This window comes from Diadema antillarum, unplaced genomic scaffold, assembly GCF_040938485.1.
Source record: "Diadema antillarum isolate AM-2024a unplaced genomic scaffold, OU_Dant_1.0 scf00000038, whole genome shotgun sequence".
NCBI classification, from domain to species: domain Eukaryota; kingdom Metazoa; phylum Echinodermata; class Echinoidea; order Diadematoida; family Diadematidae; genus Diadema; species Diadema antillarum.
The window spans coordinates 2,593,757-2,620,677 of record NW_027270927.1 but is presented as its reverse complement, the minus strand read 5'-3'; the positions used below and the strand labels follow the sequence as shown (position 1 = coordinate 2,620,677).

General features: G+C 40.3%; 1 protein-coding gene across 1 annotated transcript; it reads right to left on the bottom strand.

Annotated features, from left to right (window-relative positions):
- Positions 1-9: 9 nt before the first annotated feature.
- LOC139710237 (mitochondrial glutathione transporter SLC25A40-like) lies at positions 10-26,921 on the bottom strand. The gene is made up of 11 exons (XM_071622170.1): positions 26,857-26,921; positions 14,713-14,936; positions 14,064-14,123; positions 10,471-10,589; positions 9,778-9,845; positions 7,801-7,928; positions 7,094-7,267; positions 5,232-5,341; positions 4,398-4,482; positions 3,581-3,652; positions 10-219 (listed from the first exon to the last, which is right to left on the bottom strand). The coding sequence occupies exons 2-11, from the start codon at positions 14,852-14,854 to the stop codon at positions 122-124; spliced, it is 1,056 nt and encodes a 351-aa protein (XP_071478271.1). The 5' UTR covers positions 14,855-14,936; positions 26,857-26,921; the 3' UTR covers positions 10-121.

The window sequence follows — 26,921 nt, the reverse complement described above, 5'->3', positions numbered from 1 at the left end:
TTCTGCCTCTTTAATTGGTATTTCTCTGCAGCTACTGGAGGTGGCTACGTCATCCTTCTAATGTGTTTGAGGTGGGCGGCGGCTGCGTGCAAAAAAAGCTGAATGACATGCTTGGTTGAGACTATCTACCGTGACCGTGGAAGAAGGCCTTCCCCATTTCGTACGAGCCGATCATGAGGGCACATGCTGGGGTGATCTTGGCCAGTCTCGGTAAAGTACCTGTGCAGGATGCAGACAAGTGGAAAAAACTTACGTTAGCAATACGAAAAATATCACTATATTAAAAGATCAAGATGGATGTTGCGCTGATTGGGACACATCACAAGATCTGTCCTGCAAAGGCACAGAGCAAAGGAGGGAGGAATGGCAGACTAAGAGAGAAAGGAGGATGACTTTCGGGAGTGAACAGGTTTGATGCTGAGCGATGCTATGAGGAAATCAGAAAAGCGAGAAGAATGGAGAAAGCTGGTAGACAGGTTTCCTGTGGGTCGGGGGGGGGGTGAGTTATAAAATTCAGTTATTTATGTAAGTTGGCAAAAACACAAGGAAACTAGAGATTGTAATTTGTCATCACTGACAAATTAAGGTGATCCGATTTTTTTTTTTAATCAATGATTCGAGGTCTGATCGCAATAGGCAACACCATACAGGTTTCATCTGTGTTTAGAGACATTGGTTGTGTGATGTTTGGATTCTCATTTAGAAAAGGGAGTCAAATCTGTCATCTTTGGTACCAAATTCTGTATACACTAGATAACGAAGATACAGCAACAAATATATAATTTAGGCATGACCATACAGGTTTCATCTGTGTTTAGGGACATTCGCCGTGTGATATTCGGAATCTCATTTAGAAAAGCGAGTCAGATCTGCCATCTTTGGTACCATATTCCGTATAACACGTCATAATAAAGAGACAGAATGAAGTATATTTGACCACTGACCTCACTTTGCACAGCCAGGATGGCATCTAAGCAAAATGTGGTTATTTCGTAAAATGATTCTTGTAACATGGTCTTTGCGTGTGCAAAATATGGAAGAGACAGGACATGTATTCACTAAGATACAGAATGAAACATTTATGACCTTTGACCCTAATTTACATACCCAAGATGGTGTCTGATCAAGAAGTTGTTATTTTATGAAATAATGTACGTGACATGAACTAAACATGTGCAAAATTTGAGGGTGATAGACGCTGTTTTTCTTGAGTTATTGCAAAGAAAGTTGCAGAAAGAAAAGAAACATCTCAATACATTGAAGATAAGCTTTAAATTCAACCACGTTTTTTAACGTGATCCCGACATCGTATGAAAAAAACGAAGGGTAAAATACAATAGCCCAAAGTCTCAGCTACAACATATTAAGATCTGGGAGAAATTCACCGAAGCATAAGTGAGCTATTGCTCGAAAAAGATTGTCATAGCTTCATTCGCAGAAAAACTGCACTCCCATAGAGATAACACGTCATAATGAAGATACAGAAAGAAGAATATATGACCTTTGACCCCACTTTGCACAGACATGATGGCATCTGAGCAAAAAGTGGTTATTTTGTGAAATGATTCTTGTAACATGGTCTTTGCGTGTGCAAAATATGGGAGAGATAGGACATGTATTCACCAAGATACAGGATAAAACATTTATGACCTTTGACCCTAATTTACATACCCAAGATGGTGTCCGATCAAGTAATTGTTATTTTATGAAATAATGTACGTGACATGAACAAAACATGTGCAAAATATGGGATTAATAGCCATTGTTGTTGTTCATCTATTGCACAGAAAGTAGTAGAAAGAAAGAAAAATAAAGAAAAAATTATGTTATTTTTATAGAAATTTGAAGGAGAAGCATGAAAAAATCAGAAAAAGATAAAGTTAGGAAAGGAGATTAAGACTAACTAAAGAAAAAAAAAGGAAAAAAAGTGTTCAAAAAAAAAAAAACTGGCAGGGGTGAGCATCGAACCAGGGACCTTAGGATTACGAGTCGGATGCGCTATGCAATGACCTATTTCATGCTCCATAGGCCCTGTGTATTAAGCAAAATGACGCTGCATCGAAGCCACATGCAATTTTACAACCAAGTTTTTCGATGTGATACCAACGTTGTATGAAAAAATGGAGGTCACAATTACGATAGCCCAAAGTCTCAGCTACAACATACTAAAATCTGGGAGAAATTCACCGAAGCATAAGTGAGCTAGTGCTCGAAAAAGAGAGTCATGTCAATTTTCACTGCCAGAAAAACTGCTCTCCCATAGAGATAACACGTAAACTGGTCAAATCTTACAAGGATACTTTCAATCCATTTTTACGAGGTGATGACGTTATCCAATCAAAATGTTGTTATTACATTGATGAAAGAACATTTCATAAGCTACAACATACTGAAATCTGGGTGAAAATTGGCGAAATTTAAGTGAGATACGCTCGAGTGAATTTGAAATTTGATGACGTCATTTGGAAAATTTACTTTGTTTACTTTATTAAGAAATTTGATATCTTTTAATCATTTTTTCAGTATAGCCAACCCATGAAATGACATGTACAACTCATCAGCTTTTAGAATATGTCAAGAAAATGGGGGGTCACCGTCCATCCTGACGAGTAAAATCCGATTTAAAATTGGCGGTTTTTTGGCATAGTTGCACAGTGTATCCCCATTGACGCACGCGCGGAATTTTGAATTTGACGGGCCCGTATGACGTCATATTGAGTCGGATCGACTTGAAACTTGATAGAAATATTCCTTGACATTGTGGACATCCGATCCGTGTGAAAAAACTGAAAATTTCTATTGCATATGAGCTGTGCGTGCGTATATGCGCGCGCGCGTACGCGTCCGTCCGATTTTTTCAATTTTTCAAAAAATGCTCCAAATGGTCTGAAACGTGTGCAAAAAAAATTTGAGCTCGATTTGAGCATACAAATATTTCAACGCGCGCGTACACGCGCGTACCAAGAGAAATGTGAATTTTGAGAATATGAGTAGAATGCGCATAACTTGAAATATATGTGACGTAAATTTCATTGAAAAACTTCATTCCATTAATGAGATATGATTGAGAATGTGTTTTCATATAATGACGTCATAGTGACGTCACGGTCGACTGATCACTTTGATTTTAGTTCGATTGCCGTCTTTGGGACACGATACATACATGGTATAAGTTTGAACTTGATAGGCATAGTACTTTCTGAGCTAACCTCTGCACAACTTTTGGGGAGAAATAAAGAAAGAAGAAGAAGAAAGAATCCGTACAGATACAATAGGTGATCCGAGAGGATACTCGGATCACCTAATTCATTTAGCTTCAGAAAATTATATGCTTTCCGAGAATTTGCTTAATGTCAGGATTGTTCTTTTCTCTTTCCTATTTCTTTTAAACAGATATGTTGTAACTTCATTATTAATGATAACATCCCTTGTTTCTTTTGTTTCCCAAATATAGCATCTGTTTTGAATTTGCACATGTGTTCAAATATCTAATTTTCAATTTAAAGGCAAAAGTAACAACTATACAGCTTTTCACGCACTGCATTTCATACACTGATACTGTGAGAAGTTGTTGTGTTACCTGCATAAAGGCCATTGATTCCCCTGTCAGCATACAGCTTCTTTGCGATGTCTACAGTGCTACTGGAGGCACCTTGGGGAAAGATAAAAGAGAAAAGACATCATGGAGTCAATACAGATACAACATAACACACACCCTGACGTGAATAACGCCTCCAGAACCCTTTGAAGCAGAGGCATTAAAACAAAAAACAAGGCATTATACTGCACTGTGATGTTCCTCTTAGCGTCTGTGTTGCATCTGAAATCAGTGTGGCTCGTTGCAACTGAAATGTTAATTGTTTGCAACTGTACCTTGTGAGTTTCATTCACAGACAACCTTCCACATATGAGATTAGACAAGCAAAATCCATTTTATAAATATTTCTTTTATCTGACGCACCTCAGTGCAACAGCATCAAACAAATCGAAAACTTGATCATTCTTGGCTCTACCACCGAAACTTCCATATTCTGGTTTTTTTTTCCCTTTCTAAACCATAAGCATCACCACTTTCAAAATCACAATCGTGACCGATTGACTCTAATGCCATAGTTTGGTCTGTCCATGATACATACGTTCCCCACTGAGTGCAGAAATGGTATGTAACATCATAAAAATTTTCAGCTAGGCAAAAATTCTAATAGATTAGTGTTAGAAGCAATTATGGGGCAAAGCTATCTCTCATTAAAAGTGTTTAAAAGATTGTATTGTGTGGGGGAGTTAATGCACACTCAAAACATAAAATAACTTGACATCCCTGAAAAGTATGCTTTTAGTATTGAAGTACCGATACACAAACTCCTGTGGTATAAGAAATCTATGTGATCTTTGCTCACTTTTTCTCATCTCCCCAAGCTCGCCAAGTTCAATCTGTCTGTGTGTCTTTATCACATCAAAGGGTTGTGTCAAGACAGCTGCTATCTGCAAAGGCAAAGTGTGAGGAACATGGTCACAGAAAACAATCCAGAGAGCATAACAACTTTCAACACTGTCACATTCATAACACAGAGCTTGTTAACCTGTTGAGGACGAGTCCCGAGTATACTCAAGTAGGTGTCTATGGAAAATGTGTGTTGTAGCAAAATAAGCCCATCCTCAACGGGTTAATGATGCTTACTCAGATTCTTTGAGTTTCATTTGTTTATTTGATACTTTGTTAAGACTTGCTCACAAACACACAACGCCAGATCAAATTCATTGCACATTGGCACTGCCCTGTTCATAGAAAGCACTATGTTTGCCAGTGTTTGTTCTGTAACTATCTTCTGCAGAGGTCAAATTCAGTGTTTTCACAGAAATAAATCCTACGGCCTATCTCATCACTCCTTAACTGCTTTTCGTCAGGCAAAAATAAACAGAAGGAATAACATAACTAAGAATAATTGAGATTTGATGACAAACATATCTTCTCTTTTTTTTTCAATATTTCAATGGAGTACCATCTTCTTTCTTGAGCATGTTATTCATATGCACAAAAGTTGCCAAATTCACATTATATTGGGTGCAAAAATTCTTGTAAAACTGGAGATTGAGAAAACATCAGAACTGAAAAGATCAGGCACAAGCCCGCAAATGACAACATCCACGTTTATATTTCAAAATTTGTTTTTTTTTTTATCTTCTTGTTGTTGTTGTTGCACCTTTGAACAGACAAGAAACGATCAACTCACTGTTCCTGACATTGCTGCCGCTGTAAATGCCATTGTGAATGTGGGTGTCTTCACTCCATAGTCCTGACAGAGCTTGGCCTTCATCAGCTCATAGCTCAACCACAGCACCACTGGAAAAAAACAAAACAAAACATGGAACACATGATAACATTATATTGTCCTCTCGTGTGAACACGGCTGTGACAATATTTGAGAATGCAATGCATCTTCACAAAAACCTGTGTATTTTCTAAGTAACCTTACAATTTTGCTGAAGATGACATGTGTATCTACAATGCATATTTGTACATGTGTGAGTGTGTGTGTATATATTTATATACATATATATGTATATATATATATACGCATTATTTTCATATGTATGTATGTGTTTTGCGTATATGCTTTCTCTTGATATCAATACAAACAGCAATGATAAGTTGCATACAAATCGGCTATTTCTACAAAGGCTGCGTTTATCAACTTTCCCCTGTTTGAACGGCTTTCAAAAGCCGTTTCCAAAGCCCATTCGAAAGCCGTTTCCAAAGCCCTTTAGAAACGGCTTCCAAAATAGTTGCGTTTATCAACTCTTCGCGAACACGATAACTGGCCTGTCACTGCACAGCTGCATTGCGCAATTCGACCGGAGGAGAGGAGGTCATATAAGGTGTGCATGGTTCGTAACTGCAGTACAAAGCCGTTTCAAAACAGCCTTGCGTTTATCTCGCTTCAGAAGGCTTCTAGAAACAGGTTTCTGGAAACCTGTTTAGGAAACCTGTTTCGGAAAGCACAAATTTGCGGCTTTCGAAAAGGCTCTCCGAAAGGGCTTTCAAAACAGCTTTGCGTTTATCAACTTGTAAAAAACCTGTTGGAAAACCTGTTTCTGCCGAGAAAAAGAGTTGATAAATGCACCCAATGTCACCCTTAAAACAATCTTCTTGACAAGCTTTAGGCATTCATTCTCAATCAGAACTGTTTTTGAGGAAATTGTCAAGTGAATGATAGCATACCAGTTTAAAACCAAAACATAGTTCTCAGAAGGGCTCAAAATTCATCTTCAACCATTTGGAATTTGCTTGCAATATATCGAAAGACTCCATCTAGAAACTTGTCTGGTTGATGTGATTTGCCAGGATGAGGGGCATTTCATGAAGCGTTTTGTCAGGCATTTCGTCTAACAAAACTGTTAAAAGCTACTGAAATCCTTGCATCTGATTGGCTGAGAGCAAATTTGTCCGACTAAGTAGTCGGACAAAATGCTTCATGAAATGTCCCCCCCCCCCCCCCGGGATGTTTCATCAAGTTAGTCAGTGCTGACAAGTTGTCAGTCTCTGACAATCACCATAGTAACAGTCAGTGACCGGAGCATCTCAGCCAATAAAAAACCAAAGATTTTGCTGAAATTGTCAGAGACTGACAACTTGTCAGCGCTGACTAAATTGATGAAACACCCCCAGGAGCGCCCTCCCCATTCAGTAGTTGGTAGGTAGAATGTTGCGTGATGATATATCATGCCCTCGCAATGATACTTTCTCACAAGTTGCATGCCATTCACTCTACCGTGGAAGATTGGTGGATACTGCTGTGGCCTGATTTATCAAATATTGATAATCAATTATAAAAAAATAATGTAACAACCATGATCAGGTATACTCAGAGACTGTAGCATTTCCGGCATATCATTTTGGCCAATATTTCAAATTTTTGTCATCACCCAACGGAAATCATGTTATCATAGCTTTATTTCACACATTTCTTGTGCGTAAGTGTATATATAAGAGCAAAAAATCGACATTTCTGCCGGCATATAAAAACTGAAGTTTTCCCTTTAAAGTACTATCTGTACAACATATGGTGGAAGTTAACAGCAAACCTGAACTCACCTGAGAAGGGAACGTCTCTCCAGACCATCGGACTCCAGCCTCGCCAGAGGGACATGATGCCGTCCTCTCCCACCGCTCGCTGGACGCAGTCAACGATTTCTCGGTAGGTCAGGGGTCGCGATTGCATCTTGGTTCGGATGAGCTCCAGAGGGGCAATCACACTGCAGGCAAACACTGGAAGGAGAAGTGTTGATGGGACAATGACAAATTTCTCCACACAGGCAACATTGTGTCATGTGCCCAGTCAACCAAATTCAAGTGAGTTGCCACCTGAGACTCCTGACTAATATGATAGTGCAACTTACACTTCACAAGCTTTTATGATCAACCATAGGTCTAACCTCTGGCTGTGATAAAAATAAAAACCATTCTCCTATAAAACAAGTCATAGAAACTCTCTTTGGTGAACTTAATTTTACATTTCATACCAACAAAAGTTACATAAATGTGAGTCCTGGCCACAGCAGAATTTCATGTAATTACTTCCATATGCCCGGAACTAAAAAAAAAACCACACAAATATGAAGCAAAACAAAATACAAATTGTTCTTGGGCGTTTACAGACATATGAATATCCATACTGACAGAGCCATAAATCATGATGACACAAGTCATGCGAATGATCACACCGACACAACATCAATGAAAAGGAGAAATGGCTGTAGACCATTTAGGTGCTACTTGGGTAATAGCATCAATGTACTCACATCTTGCTGTGCCCCCTGCCACCATGGGCTTCCAGTACTGTCCATTGATACCCTGCTCAAAGCCCAGGTGGTACCTGAGCTGGTCGTAGCTGGTGTAATATAGGACAGTGGCTGGTACCGCCATCACCCTGCATGCACACACAAAATAAAGCAAAACAAACATTATCTACATATTGTTAACTTTTACTAATAAGTTTGATTCCATGTCACCAGTTCTCCGTTCCTTACATTGGTTACCTGTAGAAAAAAGGATTATTTTCAAGATTCTGTTATTAGTACATCATTCAGTTCATTCTTTTTTCCCAATTTACATAAGTAATTCTGTTCAAAAATACAATCCGACACGAAGGCTACGTTCATCATCAGACGCATTCTTACTCCAAACACCCAGAGTAAAACATGGGTATGGTGATCGTGCTTTTTCCGTTATGGGACCAAAATTGTGGAATCAGTTACCTCTTCTTAAGGGAAGTGTCATCTACAGAGTCATTCAAATCCAAACTTAAAACTTATCTGTTCCTTTCATACTGAGGACTGTAATTGCTGTATGTCATTAATATTGGATCAATATTGTACAGTCAAACCTGCCTTGGCGGCCACCTCTCTATAGCGGCCACCTGTCTATAGCGGCCACTGAAAAATCCCCCCGAGAGAAAAGCCATGTTAAAGACCCTGTGTATAGCGGCCACCTGTCTAACGCGGCCAGCGGCCACAAATTTTGTTTCCCGCGGTAGATTTTAACCTGTCTATAGCGGCCAAAAACCCGATGGAGCCGTAGCCGAGCTGATAATTCAGGGTGTTTTTCTGCTTTTTAGCCGTGCCAGTCATTTCTGGGCAACATTCAGTGATCGCCACCGTTGCATTCATCACTTATTCAGTCATAATAATGCACTAATTCATGACTGTGCACATGCTACATCTAGTGTACTGTGCAACAATTTCATAAACACCGGCATTGTTCTATGCATGATACACACGTGTGCATACGTACACACATAAATGTACATGTATATACAACAATGATACATGTACATGTAGGCAATGCACACAAAGTTGGATTACCTGTCTATAGCGGCCACCTGTCTATAACGGCCACTTTTTCCGTATCCCTTGGGTGGCCGCTATAGACAGGTTTGACTGTATTTTTAATTGGTATAATGTTGTATTCTTTATTTGGTATATATTTGTTTTTGCACATTTTCTTATTTGTTGAAATGTTTGAATATGTATATGCATGTAAATATATGATATCTTTTCATTTTTGAAGCGCCATGAGCATTGAAAAGTGGACCTGTGCGCTATACAAGTAGCCACTATTATTATTATTATTATAATAACATACTAAATAGACACACTGAGCTAGGTAAGGAGAAAGGTACCCATCAAAAGATTGTAATTGTGCATCAGGTTTTCAGGGGGGGGGGGGAAGGGACAAAATGGGTTTGATAATCTCTATTTTCTATTTTTTTTTTTAATCTTGTATACCATTTACCTCTATCTACCTCTAACCTCTATTCCATCTTTTTATCTTGTACACCATGAATTTTTTCACATGGACCCCATTGAAAATCAGTCTTTAACTGAAAGGGTACCTATCCTGTGCATGGAATTGAACAAATAAACTAAAAAATTTTCAGAAAATCACACTAATTACAATGTGATTCAAGACATTGCAACAACACAAAGAATTCATGTTAGCACTTCATGCTTTCTTTCAGCTGTGCAATGGATATACATTGTACGAGGAAAAGCTATATAAAGGGTATAAAATTGTCACAGGCATGTGTTTTGAAACATAGCCAGGATTCGATACAGTATCTAGAAACAACAATTGTCAAGGCATTATTGCCGCTTGCATGCGATTGAGAATTGGACAGACTGGTGGAAATTCTGTAACATTTTGTTGTCCATGAACAACATACGGAGTAGACACTTGATAAACAGAGATTTTTTTCTATACTAAAACAAAAAACTTACAGTGTTGGAGAGAGCCCACTCCATAGCTTGAAGATGCCCTCATTCCTTGTGATCTTTACAAATGCATCCTGCAAACACATCATCAAGTGAGAATGGTCAAGTTCAAGATTACATCTATCACATCCAATGTTGACACAATCAGACATCATGCTTAATCCTTTCTATGCTAAACAGTCAAATGTGTATAAATTTCACAGACAAACCTACGGACAGGGAATTAGTATGGCATGCAGATGGTTAAGTACAAATCATGATAATTATGACAATTATTTCTGGGAAAAAGGTAGTACTTGAGTCGCTGTCTCAGATATGTACTTTGGGGTTTGGTAACAACCATTCATGTACTTCATGTAGAAAACATATAACTGCATGGCTGGAGAGTAAATGAGGATTCAGAATTATTTCTCATATCTTCAAGGTATTTCAAAGAGAAAACCATGTACTTGAAAAAGTTCTCATGGCCTTTCACGATGTATTCCACAAGAAATGTAAATTTGCAGCAGCAGCATGCAGTTGAATTCAAATATTACCATTGAAATGTTCTAAAATGAAGAAAAAGAGAAACAAAACAAACGCCTTGTGGAGGATATCATGAGGACATTAAGTATATAAGTGTGGACCAGCAGAGAAAAATACTTTTTAACTCTCAACACAAAGGGTATGAGTGGCTCAAAGGAAAGAAAGCCCACTCACCAGCGTTCCAGTGAAATGGCTGGGGGCCTTGTACCATGGCTTGAGGGTACCAGGCTGTGCCCCATTCAAACACGTGCAGACATGGTCCATGAGTCCATTGCAGTAGATGAAGCACTGACCTGGGTTTTGAGATTAACGAAAAGATGGAGGGGGTTGGGGGGGGGGAGGGGGAAAGGAAAATAGGGGAATCATTTGAAGCACATCTTCTTTCCAATTTACTAACTATGACAACATTTCAGGAGAATTAAATATAATTTTTTAACACTGAAGCAATTTCAAAACCATGCAGAAAGATGGTCAGAAGAAAACTCAATGAAGCCTCCACATAAAAACCTGGTGATTTATAACCCATAATCTATACAGGATCATGACATAAAAGATGACTCCAGACTGAAAATAAAACATATTGTTCATACCAGTCAAAGTGTGTCATGAATCATTGCCAGATATATATATATTTTTTTTTTTTCAGGAGATGCATACTGTAAAACGAGGAATTTTCGCGTGCATTTTAATTTCGCGAATTTTGCGAGCGCCAAAATTCGCGAAATTAAAATGCACGCGAAATGTTTTGTCTACACTACACGCATTGAACACCAGTGGCACTTCGCGAAAATTTCATGCCACGAAAATGGCTGTCGGCTCCAATTCGCGAAAATTTCATGTCGCGAATATATCATGTTCTACAGTATTGACTCACTCTAGTTTAAAGATGCCAGCCTGACAAAATATTTCTGTATCTCAGCAATGCACACCAACACATTTTTTCTGCTGGTCCAACATGTTCCTGTTGGACCAGTAGATACCCAGTTTCTACACTGTTTATTAGTCTGAACATAAAATCTACAGGTCCCATTCTGTTTTTTTTTTCTTCTTTTTTTTTTTTGACTGGCCCCAAGAATTTTGTTATTATTATTATTATTTTACCAGTCATGTCAGACCAGTAAATTTCATAATTCCTTGGGGTTTCGCCCAATGCCATGAGGAAACTCAAGCAGAAAGTGAGCAAGAAGGTGAAAGATGACACTTCACTGCAAGAATTTCAGCACATCTTGCAGAGAGCATGGGCCAACATTGAGCAGCGCCAAGTACAAACTTTAATTAACAATACGAGGAAGAGATGCCGGCTGGTCATTGAAGCAGATGGTGGACATATTATTTATGAAATACTTCACTGTATGCTTATGAAAAGAAAGAGATAGAGAAATATGCAATAAACCATGCTTATAAGTTCAGAATCATGAGTGATTGTTTGAGTATTTGTGTAAAAGTCCATGCAAATCACTAAAGTGCAACTTTTTTTCCCATGCATTTTGACATAAAGAGCATTTTTTTCACACCAATAATGATATCTGAAGGCAATGATATGCCATTCATGTTATGAGTAATAAAATTCCCTATCCATTCCCGTTTGAATTATGAAAATCGGTAAAACGCTTTTTGAGATATATCCAAAAATGCTAGGGGGGAATTTCCTTTTTTGTTGAGTGTATGTATATGTGACCCGCTACAACAAAAAGGTCCTAAAGTCGCGCACGGTCGAAGCCGTGAAAATCGAGTTTGAAGTCAGAGCATTAAAATTGGTCAAAACTTACAATTTTCTGATTTTGATATATTATTGGAGTCTAACATGTCTTCTATCATCTGTCGAAATTTTGAAGCAAAACTAGAAATATCACTTAAGGTGATTAATACCCCCACCCCGTGACGACAGTCTTACCCAAGGAATGATCTTTCCTTGATCTTCTGCCATTTAAATGCCGTTACCATGGCAACGCAGCTTCCGACACGTCCGAAAAATATGTCTTGCACATCTTCCCACCAAGACTATTGTGTGCCACATTTCATAAGCTTTTGTCAAAAACTGAGGAAGTAGTTCAATCCACAAGATCTTTCCTTGATCTTCCACCATTAATATGCCGTTACCATGGCAACGCAGCTTCCGACACGTCCAAAAAATATGTCTTGCACATCTTCCCACCAAGACCAATGTGTGTGCCACATTTCATGAGCTTCAGTCGAATACAGCTCTAGGAAGTAGTTCAATCCGCAAGATCTTTCCTTGATTTTCTGCCATTTATATGCCGTTACCATGGCAACGCAGCTTCCGACACGTCCAAAAAATATGTCTTCCACATCTTCCCACCAAGATCAAGGTGTGTGCCACATTTTATAAGCTTTGGTCAAAAAACTGAGGAAGTAGTTAAATCCGCAAGATCTTTCCTTGATCTTCTGCCATTAATATGCCGTTACCATGGCAACGTACTTTCGGGTACTGTCAAAAAATGCGTCTTGCACATCTACAACCAAAGGCACACATCTGTACCAAGTTTCATGGCAATTGGGCAAAAACTGAGGAAGTAGTTTGCAACACAAAATTTTCCATCATTTTGGCTCATAATATGTGAGCTGTTACCATGGCAACATACTTTTTGTCACTGTCAAGAAATGTGTCATGCTGACCTATATCCTAAGACAAACATTCAATATGAATTCCATGAGAATTGGAAGAACACTGATGAAGCAGTTTTGCCATGAAGCATTTTGCCCTATATTTTACCAATAACATGCCGTTACCATGGCAATGCACTTTTTGCTACTGCGGAAATATGTGTCTTGCACATTGACATATTCAGACGAACATCTGTACCTAATTTCATAAAAATTGATCAAAAACTGTGGGAGGAGTTCGCGACGCAAGATTTGTACCCATTTTTGCCCATAATATGCCGTTACCATGGCAACGTACTTTTGGGTACTGTCAAAAAATATGTCTTGCACATCTACAACCCAAGGCACACATCTGTGCCAAGTTTTATGGGAATCGGTTGAAAACTGAGGAAGTAGTTCGCGACGCAAGATTTGCAACGGACCGATCGCCCGACCGACCGCCCGACCGCCCGACCGCCCGACCGACCGCCCGACCGTCCGCTGATTCCTATATACCCCCTTCAAACTTCGTTTGGCGGGGGTATAATGATCAAAGGAAAGACCAAAAATAGCGTTTTTCTGAGCCATGTTTTTTGGCGTTTCAACGAAGCAGAAACTGGTTTGAAAATTTGGATTGAGCGTTGCAGATAGGTTCCGCCCCTAACAACGACCAGAGTGATCTCATTGGTCAGTTTGCTGCTTGCTGCTGACCGAAGCGTGAAGCTCGCTCACTGCCCAGTCGACTGGTGCGTGCGGGCGGGGTGAGCTATGCTCAGCCGCTTCTCACATCCTGGTCACTGATTGGTTGGTGAGGAGACCGCCGACGCTGATGTGCTTGAATGAACTCTTCGGGGGTTGCTAGGCCTTACCTTCTATTGTCCAGAGGTGAAAACTGACTTGCCTGTCCCTTGATCGCGATTGCGTCAAAAGGAAGACTTTTACGGCGCTTTTCTTGAAACAGTGATTTTCCAGACTTCTCGACATGCTCTCTTTTAAACATCGATATCTCCGCAGCCGATTATTTTTATAAAATGTGTTATATATCAATTTAAAGCAGAAAGATTAAGGGATTATATAATGCAATTTTCAAATAATCGACCTCGCCCGACTTTAGGATCATTTTGTTGTAGCGGGTCACATATATGCATATGATGAGAACTTACCACTCTTCATTGGCTTGGCTTGAGCCTGCAGACGAATCTTGACAACGTCCAGTGGAGTCACTGCATTGAAGAAAAAATTTACATCTTACAGATTAGCCTGATAGGTTGACATTGATTACAGCAAAAGTGGCATGAATTCATTTCATACTTTACTGTTTTCTAAGTTGTGCATTTTTCATGGGCTGCCATTAACATGATGTATCAAAACAACAAACAACTTTTGGAACCTGAATAATAATTCTTTACATTATAAAATTGTTTGTTCTTCATATCTAAAAAGATATCCTTTGTTTCTTTTTTCCCCCTCTCAATAATTCCATTCCTTAAAATATGTATTACTTCACTAAAAAGCGTATGAAATCCTGTTCACTTTGATGCACAGTCTTCACAGATTCCAAAAAGTAGGAAAATTGTTTACTTTGTTACTGTAGCTACAGTTATGACATAGCTGAAAATAGGGAACTTTGTTTGCTCTCAGAGTGATCGTCAAAGAATGGTTTGAGATTTCTCGTCTAGCTAGCACAAAACTCATTCGAGAAAAGTTGAAAGAAAAAAAGACGGGCATATATCGCAAAAAAAAATGATTGTTTGCTAATTCACCTCGGAATATGATTGTTCTGCCATATCCAACATGGAAAGACACACTTACTTGTCAGTGCAGTGACAACGGCCCCTGTTCCAGAGGCGATCATCTGTTGCCACGGTTTCAACGCATCTGATTTTCGGACTGCCCCCTCGGTCCGGCTGGCCGGAGTGCGTGTAGCCATACCGTCCACCTTCTCATCCACCATTGTCCACACGGCTGCACAATCACCATGAGGGAGTGCGTACAGTGTAGTTCATATACTCACAGTTGAAGACACATCCATGAAGCTATAAAGGGAAAATAGAAAGAGGAAGGGGGAAAAGGATAACAGAAGCCTACCTGCATCATTCCTTTAAGAGTTCTCTTCATGGCTATCATCTCAGTACTACCTATTTCCCAAAAGGTACAATGAGAAAATAGCAGAACACTTCAGACACTCACCTTCCAAAGGATCAAAGGATAGCATGAGTGCAGGTTTAGATACATGTAGCTATTGATATGAAGAGCTCTTATTAGCAACAAAGTGTGTCCCAGTACACAATTCTCCTGACTAGATAACTAAATGAAGTTTCTGTCCACTCAATTCAGTCACAGTTGTCCCTCACAACTTCTGTTCTTTGATTTTGTAACAAGTTCACAATGTGCAGCGCAAGGGACATTGCAGATATGAGATACCCCACCTCACCGGATCAAATACCATCTGAATGACAGTTGGTTACAGTCAAAGTTAACTACCACTCCCATCAGCCCTCAGCCATTCCCTACAACGTTGTCGTACCAGCAGGTCATGGTAAATCTCTCCGAATTCTACTATGAATGTAACAGTACTTGAATAGGTGGTTGAAAGGAAGAAAACCAGCCAGGCATGTGAGCAACAATACCAGGCACCTACTGACTGCCTTCACATGATGTTGGGGTGGGTCACATGGAGTAAGCAGGACCTCACCTGACAAAATGTGCTACAAAAGAGAACGTCAAGATTCATTGAGTACAGATAAAAACCTGGTAACGGTTTCATGAAATTATTTCTTCCGCTTGACTGACTGGCCATGGGCCTTTTGGCAAGGGACAAAGGGACTTTACTCTGAACAAGTACAGTTTGTAAAATCCTACTTATTTTTACTGGCGCAACAGTGAGCTTTGGTAATGTACACTGTATGAAGTATGCAGTCCCCTCTCCCCCAGCATGACTAACACACGGCCTCTCCCCTTTTTGTCCAACAGTGTGCACAGAACAAACATCGACTTGTACAAGGCAGCATCAAACATTGAACAGAATTTGCATTACAAACAGTTTACAATGATAGTAAATTTCACTAATCAGTTCACATTTGACCCTAGCTACTGATTTTGTTATGCTGACAAAGCAAGAGACAAGGTTCCAAGGCAGCCCACCATGTATACTCCCACCATGTACGATGTATATCCCATCAACTTGTATTGTACAAACAATACCACATCATGCTCCAACTAAGTGACTTCGATAAACAGTAAAATCAACATATGATGATAGACGTTTCATAAACCTGTACAATGTAAATAAACAAGAAATTTACAGAATTTTATAGTTCCATGCTTTCACTAGAAATAGTGAGGGAAATCACCAACTGCTTATTTGCCTTACAATGTACATGTATGACATCTAACTCACAATTCTCCCACTGGTTTTCGCACAAAGGTACCATAAAATCATGTTTAGGGTTAACGATTTGGCCTCTGTGCATACAAACCTTTTCTCATAAAGCCTCAATTGCGGCGCTATTGCAATACAACCTACTATGATGCAAGAGATACATATTTTTCTTGTTTCATTTTTCTTGTTTCTTTCTAATTTCATTAGATTTCAAAGCACTCCTTTCTTTCCTGATAATCAGGAAAGAAAGGAGTGCTATGAAATTCATTGAAGCTACAAATTGATTTTTACTCATGATTCTTCACTGCATTACAGTCGAAATTGAACAGGATGTGGAATTAAAAACTACATGTTGTAGGAACTCCTGTAGGGAGAGACTACAACTGGGTATTGTAGATTGCACACTCCATGTGAATACCCTGCTTGTGCAGAGTCATAATTGTTTTAAAGCTGTTATCTTCCCCTCTCTGGGCACAATAACTTTGACCCTTGATGGACTTAATGGTAAAACATAATACCACACATTGAGCACGACTGCTAGTCTAACCTGTTCATGTCCCACTTGATGTGACAGATTTATTGTTTCTTCAAAGTAACCTAAAACAGTACATTATACAGCTATCAAATTTAGCATATATGCAGTAGGCCATAATGAACTGCACTTGTATGAAGAAACAATGCATAATGTCACAGCCACACAAGATGCACAGGTCTGTTAGGGGCGGACGTCCACTTGGGCGCGGACAGGCTCCGGAAGGGTTGCGGAAGCAAATTTTGTTATTTCGGCATCCCTGTCCGCGACAGACGCGGAATAACTTTGTGAATCGGCTTGTCCTGGGGACATTTCTAGGACTGTCCGCGGACTGTCCGCTGACTGTCCGCGAGACTGACTGCGGACATTCCTAGGAATCACTCCGGAAGAGCGCGAAATACCTCGGAATATGCTAATCGTAAGCCGGGCAGCGCGGAAACATCTAGGATTACACCAGGAATGAACGCGGACAATCAGGATGCCTTCCGGACAACACAAGTTAGGCCATGCGAGACAAACTGCGGACAATACCAGGAAAATGGAAAGGTATAAATTTGGCGCTGACTTTGACTTTTGGTCATTTGACTGCTAGCCGTCATTGATGCTCCTTGTTGTGCTTCCGCAGTAGCGGCTGATATTATATTAATATGATTGGTCAATATTATTTGATAATAGAATGTGACCACCAATAGTCGAAGAATAGGATTGTCTGCATGTCGGCTGACGACTCATTTTTTTTTTTTTTTTTGATTTGTCTCATCTGGGAGAACAATTTTTTCTCTGCCTACAGTCACATGGATGATATTCGCAAACTTTTTGAACCATATATATTTATGTATATTATATATATATATATATATATATATATATATATATATAAATGTATATACATATATATATATACTATATATATATATATATACAGTATATATTTTTTAGACCTGTGCTTTATCCATCGTGAAGTATATACCGGTACAGTTTTGTCTGATACTTCTGTATAGAGCATGCCAAAATGATCCTAATCATTAAATTTGTGTTTCTTTCTCTGATTTTTACCCTTGTGCATCTCTAACCCTCTCTTATTTTGATCACTTTTGAACATTTTTAAGTCCGAGAATTTTTTTTTCATGCTTAGAGCTTACTAGCCTATTGTCAGTGAAGTGTAAAAATGGGGAAATATTTTTAACCTACTTTAATTTACTTTTTTTTTTGGGGGGGGGGGGTTCAGCTGGGCTGTCAAATTGGACAATCGAGTTTATTTGCAACTAAAACAAAAAGAGAAGAAATATTATCAGGTAATAACAACTACAAAAATCATTCAGGTAAAGAATATTTCTGAAATGATTTGTGATGCTTAATGCGCACTTAAATATATACACTCAGCAAAAACAAAAGAAAGACAGAAATTTAACACTTTTTCGAGTTCATGATTTATTGCTTTTTCTCTCATTTCACTTGAATTTTGAAGTGACAGAAAATTCTTCATTTTCCTCCATCATCTTTAGCTTTCATTGTTATTTTGGGCTTCAAAGATATTACATTGTAATGAGACCACAGGTATATCTTTGCAATTGAATTCATGCTTTTTAGTGTGATGAATTTGTCTTTTGTTCTAATATGTTGTATCATTAGAAAGCATTTACGTATGAATAACAACTTGTTCATGTTTATATAATACATTAACATTTAGCCAAAAATTCTATGCTTTCTTTTTCTGAGTGCACTTCCACCTACTTTTGTGATTTTTCAGCTGGGCTGTCACATGGGACAACATAGTTCGTTTGCAAATAAAATACGAAAACCACATAAAGGAAAATGTACTATAGTAAGTAATAGGAACCAGGAAAGTCACTCAGATGAAAAATAATTTCTGAAAAGATCAAATCAAAACAAACTTACTAGGAAATTAGGGGGCTGATTTCACTTCTTTCTGGTTGCTTTTGGCACAGTCTCTACTACCTTCTTCTTTGCCTTCTGGGACCGGAAATTCCTTAGATATACCTGTTCTTCATCACTAGACGAAAGGTGTGCCTGTGATGGAGATATTTGCATGGGGGCCTCGCCTCCCTTCTTGCTCATTTTGCGTTTCATTGGCATGACGCTCGCGGAAAGTGTCGACATTTTCGTGTCTCGATCACAAAATTTCCGCATAGGTTCCGGACACTTGCATATATAGATCCGCATCGGCTCCGCGCTGTCCTAAAACATTCCTGGTGTCTTCCGCTTTCATTCGGAAAGCTTCCACACACCGCGGGATTCTTTCCGGAGCGTGTGCGGAAGGAGCGGAAGGGTTCCGGACAAGCGGGACATCCTCAGGACATCGTCAGGACAAGTCGCCGAAGGTGTCAGGAAGTTCATTTCCGCGTCCAAATTTTGGTCTCGATCAAAATTTGGACGCGGAAATTTTTCTCTCTCCCGAAGGTGCGGAAACGCCCGGACATGTTTAGGACAGTGAGCGGACACGTTCAGGAACGTGCGGACAGGTTCCCGAAGGAGTGCGGAATACCAAATTTGCATTCCGGGGCTTGTCCGCGTCTTGTCCGCGCCCTAGTGGACGCCTGGTCTTAGCAAAATATGGAAAATCCACATGTATACAGTACCAGTACTGTAAAAGTGGTTTCTTTCGCGTACAAAACTTTCGCGGTTTCCATCCGTGCGGACTTTTTCGTGTGTGTTTAAATTCGCGGTCAGCAATGCTAGCGTAGTACAAGCGACGAGTTCGAAACATTTTCGCGTGATGTTAAATTCGCGGTTCAACCTCAAAGCGCGAAAAGCGCGAAAATAAAACCACTGCGAAAGAAACCACTTTTACAGTACCTTGCAAGAGGATAAGCACACTGTAGGCTCCAATATTTGCAATATATACCGTTCCTCTAATTCACTAAAACTGACATTGAGAATAATGCTGCCAATCATCAGGAGTCACTACCTGACAAAAGGTGAACGGGTTGTACTATCACTCTTGATAGACATAATCAGATGTGTGTGTGTGTGTGTGTGTGTGTGTGTGTGTATGTGTGTGTGTGTGTGTGTGTGTCTGTGTGTGTGTTTGTGGGGGGGGGGGAAGGGATTTAATATACCCAGTAACCCTGAAGGCTATGGTCTACCACATTTATCAGACAGGTAAATATCCACAGAGTTTAGAGTCCAATGGCACTTTGTCCCAGGAATGATTGAATATTTCAGGAGGTTTCAGGATTTCAGGAGTACCCGTAACTGATTAAAAAGACCAGTATGACTATCCAACTAAACAGGCTAATGGGGATTCAGGACTCTTCTGTGTGTGTGTGTGTGTGTGTGTGTGTGTGGTATTTTTCAGCTCCAGAACTCTACAATAATTTCAGTATCCCGCAGCGACAAAATCCTTGCCACACTGCGATCTGGTAGCAAAACAAGAAAATCAATCCGACACTGTAAATATTTGCACATGAAACCTGCTTACACACCTAAGACGGCATACAATTGTAAGTACCAAGTTGTAATGTGAACATCCCCAGCTGGTTTCTAGCATAATGATTAGCACATACCTTGCATATATCACTGTAGTAAGTAGCTCCTTCAAAATTTGGGATGGAATGATACTACCCTTAACATAAGTAAAATGTTGACAGAATAATTTTTGTTACGGCAATATAACATTTTGCAGAACTCTCTTCAAATTTTCTACACATCATTCCACCACTGTGACATCAGAAATTGTAGTAGCCGCCTTTTTCACTGATCATTTTATCTATTTGTAACTTTAGAATGTATCGTTCAATTTCCTCAGTATTCACTAATGTGTTCTTGTGTGTTTTGCTTTGCTTCACTGAATTCACATACAGTGTACAATGTACAATGTATGTCTGGATCGTGTAAGAGCCTGCCAAAAGGTGCAACGTCATTGATGCCCTACTCTCAAGTTGACAGCCGTGCCTCAGAAAACCAATTAAGTGTTCAAAATGATCATATCTGATTTTTTCATAAAATGTGACAATATGTGGTTTTATGATTTCAAAAATATTTCACGCTTATTTATATATACAATTAATATAAAAATAAATAGTAAACATGTATTTATAAATAACTAGGGATGACGAGCAGAACACTGCCGGAAAGAGTTGTGCATCGATGACGTATGACTCTCCACCAAGACTTGCTCATTTGCAGAGTCACACTTTTTTAACCGAAATGTACGAGCTTATTTGGTGATTTGAAAGTTTGTTTTTGATGAAAGAAGTTCATTGGAGGTACCAACAACAACATATTTTTTTTTAATTTCGTGAGGACTGCGTCCCTTTAAGGAGCGTACAGAACTACATGGTAAACTTGAGAATTGAAGTGGATTTTAACAAAAGAAATTGACAAACAAGTTGCTCTTCCTGTAGAGTCTAGAGCTTGATTTACATTGTATTGTAATTTCTCGATTGCATGGCACATCAATATCTAGCACACACAGCAGCATTAATTGTAGAATTCACTTGAAACAAAGAAAAAAGTTGCAGCTCTGCTTTCAGTTAGTTTTAGCAGGCTTAAGTGCGAAATATATCATCATTCATTCCGCAGACCTGTGTTACTTTACTATCAAAGATGTGAGTCATGTCACCATCAAAATGTAATTGCATGCAATGTCCAATGATGAAATGCCTGAACTGCAGTAAATAGAGCAGTGACATAAATCATATTAATGCCTGTTGACAATGTTGCAACACAAATAGCATTCATCATGAAATAATTCATCCTAGACACCAGGCCCTATGCCCTACACATTGACAATGCTTCCAGTTCCAAACAGCAGAACCAGGGAGGTAGAACCCCTCCCCCACCTCCCCGTGGGTGTAGGGTACCCAGTTCTATGGTAGAGAACTGCAGCTACTTGTCACAATTGCCTTTGATATTAACAGTGACCAAATGACGATGTAGTAGTGGAAAGCGCCCCCAGAGCACAACCCATTTTACCAGCCTTGTTCGTGTCAGTGTTTATATGCCGTCTTTTCATATCCTCCTGGAGCGTTGTTCATTCATTACTCCGCAATAGCCTTGTCACTGCCACCTTCATTCGTAATCTGCTTTATTTTTTATAATTATCAGTTACCGGTACCCTCTTTTCAAGATAAAATATGCTGATCTCTACATAACTATGAATGTGCCCTTCGGTATAGATATTAAAACGATTTGTTACATGTTTTTCAAATAGTATTCTGAAGGGAGGCAGTTTGCTCCAAGAGGGGGCGTCCAGCATGAGCAGGGGCGGGCACTTGGGGGGCACTTTCCACTGCTATCACTTAAACGGCAGTAGTACAGTAGCAGTGCGGTAGAGACTAGAGAGTTGACCGAAAGATGGGTCTTTATCTGGTCGCCGGGGATATGTTCTGCGGAGACTGTGTCTGGCTTAACAGATCCCCTACGGAGGAGAGGGTCTGCTCCGATAAAGTCAAAAATGATAAAAAGACACCTCCGGACAGACAGATTTTTCTGTCTACAAATGGTCTAAGTAAACTACATACTGTACTAGTATAGCAGGTGTCCAACACATCAACACTGTACAGTGAAACCGACACCCCTCTATTTATAGCACTGCACGTAAAGAATGAGCTTTCACACATGATACGGCACTACGCGCAGTGGTTTTGTATTCTTCACTTGGGATGTGAAGAAAACAAGGATACTGTAGCTTATAATTATGCACATTGGAAAAGCATTAAATCATGACTATGTACATTTCACACGTATTGTCAATAGAGGGTAGGGGTGTTGAGACTGGTGACTATTCGTTTCAAAATTTTGGCGCAACTGAGTGCATCAAAATTGAAATAACCCACGCATTCAAAGCAATTGTCTTAAACTATATAAAGTTGAAGCATACATGTAGGCCTACCGCAAATCACATTTTTAGTGCATGCATGCTTGTGAATTCAGACTCAAGAGTATTTTCTTTACATGTGAGTAAAATTTCAAGCAAATTTGAGATACATTTTAAAGGACAAGTTCACCTTCATAAACATAAGGATTGAGAGAATGTAGCAATATTAGTAGAACACATCATTGAAAGTTTGAGGAAAATCAGACAATCCGTTCAAAAGTTATGAATTTTCGAAGTTTTTGTGCAGTACCCGCTGGATGAGAAGACTACTGCAGTGTATGAATAACTTAGATGTCACATGCGTACAACAATATAAGGAAAATATGAAGAGAATTTCACAAAATTCCATCTTTTGAAAAAAGTACACATTCCCCTGACTCGTTACCGATAAATGTTATGGGTAATATTATTCCCCCTGCCTTTAGAAAGAGGCAAGTCAATTGCTCTTTTATTATGTGAAAAAAGTGAAAATATGTTGAATTTTCTTTTATATTTTCTTTATACTGTTGTACGCATATGACTCACAAGCTGTAGTAGTCTCCTCATCCAGCGGTTCCAACACAAAAATTTAAAAAATTCGTAACTTTTGCATCGATTGTCCAATTTTCCTCAAACTTTCACTGATGTGTTCTACTAATATTGTTGCATTTTCTAAATCCTTATGTTTATGAAGGTGAACTTGTCCTTTAAGTATCTATTGAATGAAAAACATAAGGGTGCCGATGTGTTGGACATCCGCTGAGAGTTGACCAGTAAAACTTAATTAGCAGGTCCTACCCCAAGATTGGAAACTACCCCAAGTCTGGAAAAAAGCCAGGGTTACCAGTATCTACAAATCTGGCGATAAAAGTAATCCAGCTAACTATCGACCAATATCATTGACATGCTTGTGCTGCAAGATAATGGAGCATCTTATCCTCAGTCATGTTTCTAAAATCTCGCCATTAATGACATCCTTGTGCAGAACCAGCATGGATTCAGGCAACACCTGTCTTGCGAAACCCAACTGACTGAAGCTATTCATGACTGGACCTCATCAATCAATCAACAACACCAGACTGATGCCTTATTCCTTGATTTAGATTTGCTAGATCTAGAACTACTGGTAGTAGATCTGGGACTGTAAGCTGGGGTAATTTTACCGCAGCAGCGACCCCATAAGGACAAATGTTACAGCGCCCCGCGACGGGGTTAGGGTAATTGGACTGAAGACAGTGAAGACACGCAGCACACCCCAGCAGCAAACAATGCCTCGCTCACACTCAATCAATAATGCACTTGCCAATTGCAGTCCCGGCCCATGGGTACCCGGGGATGGCCGGGACTTGCAACCAAGTTGAGCGGGGATTTCAGCACTTTTTTCGCCCGGGTGGGTCGGGAATAGACCGGGCTTTGTAGGGGGAAATTCACTTAATTTGCCCCGGTGGGCCGGGGATGTACCGGGGTGTTGTCGGGGAAATTCAATTATTTTGCCCCGATGGGTCGGGAATGGACCGGGCTTTGTCGGGGGAGATTCACTTATTTTGCCCCGGTGGGTGGGGAATAAACCGGGGCTTGTCGGGGGAAATTCGCTCCAACCAAATGGCAGGCATTTGGGGGAGGAATTTTGGCCGGGATTGAGCCAGATTGTACCATTTCCAGTACGGTAATGTGACCATAAATTATTTCGCTTGACTAGCGATTCCCCGCTATTGAGGACTCGGTAACATTGCTCAAAAGTCGCGTAAACGTTCCGAGAATCGCGTAAGAAAATAGAGCCTAGCGCGAAACATGCGCGATTTGCGCATTTCATGAAGTTTTCTGACGTGGAACCTCCATTGATCGTATTGTCTGCGGATGTGCGCCGGATAAGCGCTTTACGCAATTCCATGCGGGCTCGGTCACACTGCCCAAAAGTTGCGTAATCGCATAAATCACGTAAGAAATTTGGTTTTGCGTGCTTGTCCGTCGAGAATTTGACCATTTTCGCTGATTTACGCAATGAAAAATCACCGATGAATTGCGCAAGAACTACGGAAATATCACGCAACAATCATACGTGAGTTGTTAGTGATGGGATTAGTGATTCATCGATCAGTCTCGTATTACATGCGCTTATTTGCGTGTTCTCTTAGAGACACATAGGCCTACGCCAATATTTTTTTTTCAGTGATTTTCAGTGATACGTAGGTGATACAAGCGCGAAACATGCATCATTATTTATGTCTGCTAATCGTCAGTGGAGAGTCGTTGGTGAACGCGGATAGCGGCAACATTTTCGCAAATAATCGCTGATATTCCACGCATATTTCGCGCAATGTTCGCTTAAGAACCACGCAAACTACGCAAAAATTACGTAAAACAGCGCAATAATGCGTAAACTTTTACGCGAAGCAGAGTTTTGAGCTCCTCAAAACCCGGAAATTTGCGTAAAGCGCCGACCCGGCGCACATCGGCAGACAACTACGAAGGTTCCACGTTGTAGACCCCTAGACAAACTCATGAAATGCGCACTGGATTGCGCATGTATCACGTAAATAAGGCTCGAATTTCTTACGTGATTCATGCGTTTACGCGACTTTTGGGCAGTGTGACAGGTCCTCAAAGGCCAGGTTTTTGAGCAGCTCAAAATTTGGCTTCGCGTAAAAGTTTAGGCAGTATTCCTCTGTTTTACGTACTTAGTAATTTTTGCGTAGTTTGCGTTGTTCTTACGCGAAAAACGCGCGAAATATGCGTGGAATATCAGTGATCGTTTGCGAAAATGTTGCCGCTATCACGTTCATGTGCAAATCATGCGCGATTCATACGCAATTCATTGTGATAAAGCGCAGATTATGTGTGATTTTCCGTGGACCTCAGTCGACGCGCACTACCACGAATTCGCCCTTTTATGGGCCTTTGCGTGCCTATGCGCGGAAAGTGCGTGGTTAAGTGATTTTTTTGAGTGATATTTCCGTAGTTCTTGCACAATTCATCGGTGATTTTCATCGCGTAAATCAACGAAAGTTCTCTACGGACAAGCACGCACAACCATATTTCTTGCTTGATTCATGCAAACTTACGCGACTTTTGGGCAGTGTGACCGGGCCTTGAGGGTCGGGACTTGGCCGGGGATTTCTATGCAAATATACCCGGCTTGTCGGGGACTTGGCCGGGGATTTCTGCACAAATATTGCCCGGACTGTCGGGGAATCGGCCGGGGATTTCAACTTCAATTTTGCCCGGCCTGCCGGGGGCTTAGCGGGGGATTTCCGTGAAAATTTTGCCCGACCGGTCGGAGACTTGGCCGGGACTTGGCCGGGTGGTGTAATGTGTACATCCCAAAATTGCAGGTGTGATGCAAGTCCCGGCCATCCCCGGGTACCAGGGGCCTAGACAGAAAGATCCGTCTGTCCGGAGGACTCTTTTTATATTTTGCCATTAACGCTGTCCTCCGTATACGGAGGGGATCCGTGAAGCCAGACGTAGTCTCCGCGGAACATTTCCCGACGGACAGATACAGACCGATCTTTCGGTCAACCAGGGGCCGGGACTACAATTGACAAGTGCATAAGTCGTTGACATTAATCTTCAAGTCAAGGTTGAGCCAGAGGCAGAGGCTACATCATATTACAAGCTGTGTGTAGGGCCTATGTAAATTACATCAGTCATTTTCAAATAGAATACAAAACACTGGGTCACTGTATCTTGTAAGTTGTAATTTATGTCATGCCTAACCCCGTCGCGGGGCGCTGTAACACAGTAGTACAGTACCAGTTTGTCTAGCCCCGGAGACCGCGCCGCCAGGCGTGTGGCGGCTGTCGCAGTTACATAAGTCGTTGTCATTAATCTTCAAGTCAAGGTTGAGCCAGAGGCAGAGGCTACATCATATTACAAGCTGTGTGTAGGGCCTATGTAAATTACATCAGTCATTTTCAAATAGAATACAAAACACTGGGTCACTGTATCTTGTAAGTTGTAATTTATGTCATGCCTAACCCCGTCGCGGGGCGCTGTAACACAGTAGTACAGTACCAGTTTGTCCGTATGGGGTCGCTGCTGCGGTAATGTCATGCCATGGTGGGCATGATAGTGAACATAGGCCTAACTAGTAAACTAGACCCTATTAGTGATTACACAGCCCAGTCGCTGTAAAAACGCGGCGTCTGGTCGGACTAACCAATAACGTACCATTTAATTTCTCATAAAGCAACAATTGTGGCTGTAATACCGGTAACTCACCTCAGATATCTTGAGTTAACTGAGTCAGGCAGCACAAAAAGAGAGCGTCTCGATACAAGCTTGTG

Coding starts and splice junctions, on each gene's coding strand:
- LOC139710237 (XM_071622170.1), bottom strand. CDS start 14,854: ATGGTGGATGAGAAGGTGGACGGTATGGCTACACGCACTCCGGCCAGC. Junction 14,124..14,712: donor CGTTGTCACTGCACTGACAA/GTAAGTGTGTCT, acceptor TCTTCAATGCAG/TGACTCCACTGGACGTTGTC. Junction 10,590..14,063: donor AGCCAAGCCAATGAAGAGTG/GTAAGTTCTCAT, acceptor CTCAAAACCCAG/GTCAGTGCTTCATCTACTGC.